A 2,654-nucleotide genomic window follows, 5' to 3' on the forward strand; every position below is an offset into this window, starting at 1 on the left:
TTTTATTGTAATTTTATTGATTCTCATCCTTGTCGGTTTTTTTCAGCCTGATGATGAGGTTTTATACCTCGAAAGCTTGTACAATAAAGAATGTTCTTCCTGGTCTTGGCAATATTATTTATCATTAAGCTAAGATTTCAACTAGCTGCCCAATTACTGATTATATATTATATATATATATATATATATATATATATATATATATATATATATATATATATATATATATATATATATATATATATATATATATATATATATACATATATATATACATATATATATACATATATATATATATATATATATATATATATATATATATATATATATATATATATATATATATATATATATATATATATATATATATATATATATATATATATATATATATATATATATATATATATACCTGTATAATATATATGTGGTAAACTGGCATTTGCCATAATGACCTGTTTGAATGTTTATCTGCATTCTGTTGTTAGTAATGGTTGTTTTCTCTGTCCGTGTTGTATTTGTTTACTTTTGACAATCCCAGTGTATCTTACTCTGTTGACTGCTGTAACTCTCTGTGGCGGGATCTTAGCTGAATAAAGCCTTGAAGATGCATTGAGGTTTTCATTACAATTTATTCAGCTAAGACAACTTGCATATTCGGCTGCAGAATGGAACGCGCTCTTCGGCCAGAACGTCTCGATATTCTACCTACGTCCCCAGGTGCTGCTCGAGTTTTCAAGCATTGGCTGTTCATCTTTTCCCGATACAAAAATGCTACTGAAGGAACTAACGACGTTTATCTTGGTATGCTTGCAAATGCATTATCGCCTGAGAACTTTGAGCTTATATCTGATTGCTCTACTTACGATGACGCCATCACAAAACTGAATAAAGTTTTCATACAGCCTGCGAACGAAATTGTTTCTCGACATCGTCTTGCCACTCGTCGACAGATGTCAGGAGAAACAATAGACGAGTATTTACGTGCTCTGCACAAACTTAGCGTAAACTGCAACTTCAAGGACGTTTCTTCAGAGGTATATAGAGATGAAAGTATTCGTGATGCTTTTATTGCTGGGATTTCCTCTCATCATATTCGCACGAGAAGTTCAGAAAATTTCATTAGTGATAATATTCTGAAAAATATGAAATTACCTGCGACTCCTTATTCAGGAACTATCTCAATGGCTGCTTCTCATTATGTGTCGCCTATTAGTGGCTCTTGCAATGTTGACATTGTAGTCAATGGACATGAGTATTCCAGTGTCAAATTTCTTGTGCTACCTGGACTTTGTGCGGATGTAATTCTTGGAATCCCTTTTCTTAATAAGCATTCTAATGTGACTGTGTCATACGGCGGCACTTGACCTAAACTTACGTATGGTTGTCGATTATTCGGAGACTATTAAATAATTCACCTACCTGGATGCATATCCTCTTCCTAACATAGACGACCTAGTCAATGAAATAGCCAAGTACAAAGTGTTTAGTTCTGTGGATTTAAAGAGTGCTTATCATCTGGTCCCATTACCAGAGGAAGATCGACCTTATACTGCCTTTGAAGCTGACAGCGGCCTCTATCAGTTTACTAGGCTGTGTTTTGGTCTCACCAACGGAGTGGCAGCTTTTCAGAGGATTATTAATGATATAATTAGAACGAATGGTCTAGAGGGTGTTTATGCTTATCTTGACGACGTCGTTGTTTGTGGCAATACTCAAGAAGAACACGACGAAAACCTTAGAAGGTTTATGGAAGCTGCTCGTCGTTACAATATGATACTGAATGAAGCTAAGTGTGTTCTGTCCTCTCACTCTATACGTATACTTGGCTATGAAATTAGTCATAACGAGCTGCGACCTGATCCTTCACGTCTAGAGGCCCTGATGAACATGCCTGTTCCGCAGACTAAGAAGTCGCTGCAACGATTGACAGGCCTCTTTGCTTATTACTCTCGCTGGATTCCTCGTTTTTTCTGAAAGGATTTTGCCCTCTCGTCAATGCCTTTCTTCCACTCTCTCCAGAAGCTGTTGGTGCTATCAGTAATTGAAGGTTGCCATATCTTCGTCTGTCAAAGCTGCTGTAGACGAAAATTTGCCCTTTACTGTTGAAACCGATGCTTCTGACTTTGCCATTGGAGCTACTTTAAACCAGGATGGATGTCCAGTGGCCTTTTTCTCGAGATCCCTCACCAGTGCCGAACAGGGACATTGCAGTGTTGAGAAGGAGGCTTATGCAATTATCGAATCTGTAAGGAAATGGCGCCATTATCTGACTGGAAAGCACTTCACACTGGTAACCGATCAAAAGTCTGTTTCTTTCATGTTTGATGGCAAACATAAAGGAAAAATAAAAAATGAGAAAATTCTGCGATGGAAAGTAGAACTTATGCCCTATTCGTTTGATGTCCAGCATCGGCCTGGTAGGTTGAATGCTGCAGCTGATGCTTTATCACGAAACTTGTGCTCGGCTATTCATACTCAACAGTTATATCAACTGCACGAGAGTCTCTGTCACCCAGGAGTTACTAGGTTTATGCATTTCATCAAAGCTCGAAATTTTCCCTATTCTTTGGAGGAGGTCAAAAGGGTAATATCATCTTGTCCAACCTGCAGCAAGTGCAAACCTAGTTTTTATCGTGCCCCACCGGTTC

At 37.3% G+C, this 2,654-nt stretch overlaps 1 protein-coding gene across 1 annotated transcript; it reads left to right on the forward strand.

The window, feature by feature from the left end:
• The first annotated feature begins 671 nt into the window (after window positions 1-671).
• On the forward strand, window positions 672-1,980 carry LOC136829985 (uncharacterized). The gene is made up of 2 exons (XM_067089161.1): window positions 672-1,304; window positions 1,510-1,980. Exons 1-2 carry the CDS (start codon window positions 672-674, stop codon window positions 1,978-1,980), a joined length of 1,104 nt encoding a protein of 367 aa, XP_066945262.1.
• Window positions 1,981-2,654: the final 674 nt, after the last annotated feature.

Source organism: Macrobrachium rosenbergii, chromosome 45 (assembly GCF_040412425.1).
Source record: "Macrobrachium rosenbergii isolate ZJJX-2024 chromosome 45, ASM4041242v1, whole genome shotgun sequence".
Classification (NCBI taxonomy): Eukaryota; Metazoa; Arthropoda; class Malacostraca; order Decapoda; family Palaemonidae; genus Macrobrachium; species Macrobrachium rosenbergii.

Excerpts from the sequence above, each read along its gene's own strand:
- LOC136829985 (XM_067089161.1), top strand. The coding sequence starts at position 672 with ATGGAACGCGCTCTTCGGCCAGAACGTCTCGATATTCTACCTACGTCC. Across the intron at positions 1,305-1,509 it reads TACCTGGACTTTGTGCGGAT|AGTGCTTATCATCTGGTCCC; the intron begins GTAATTCTTGGA and ends GTGGATTTAAAG.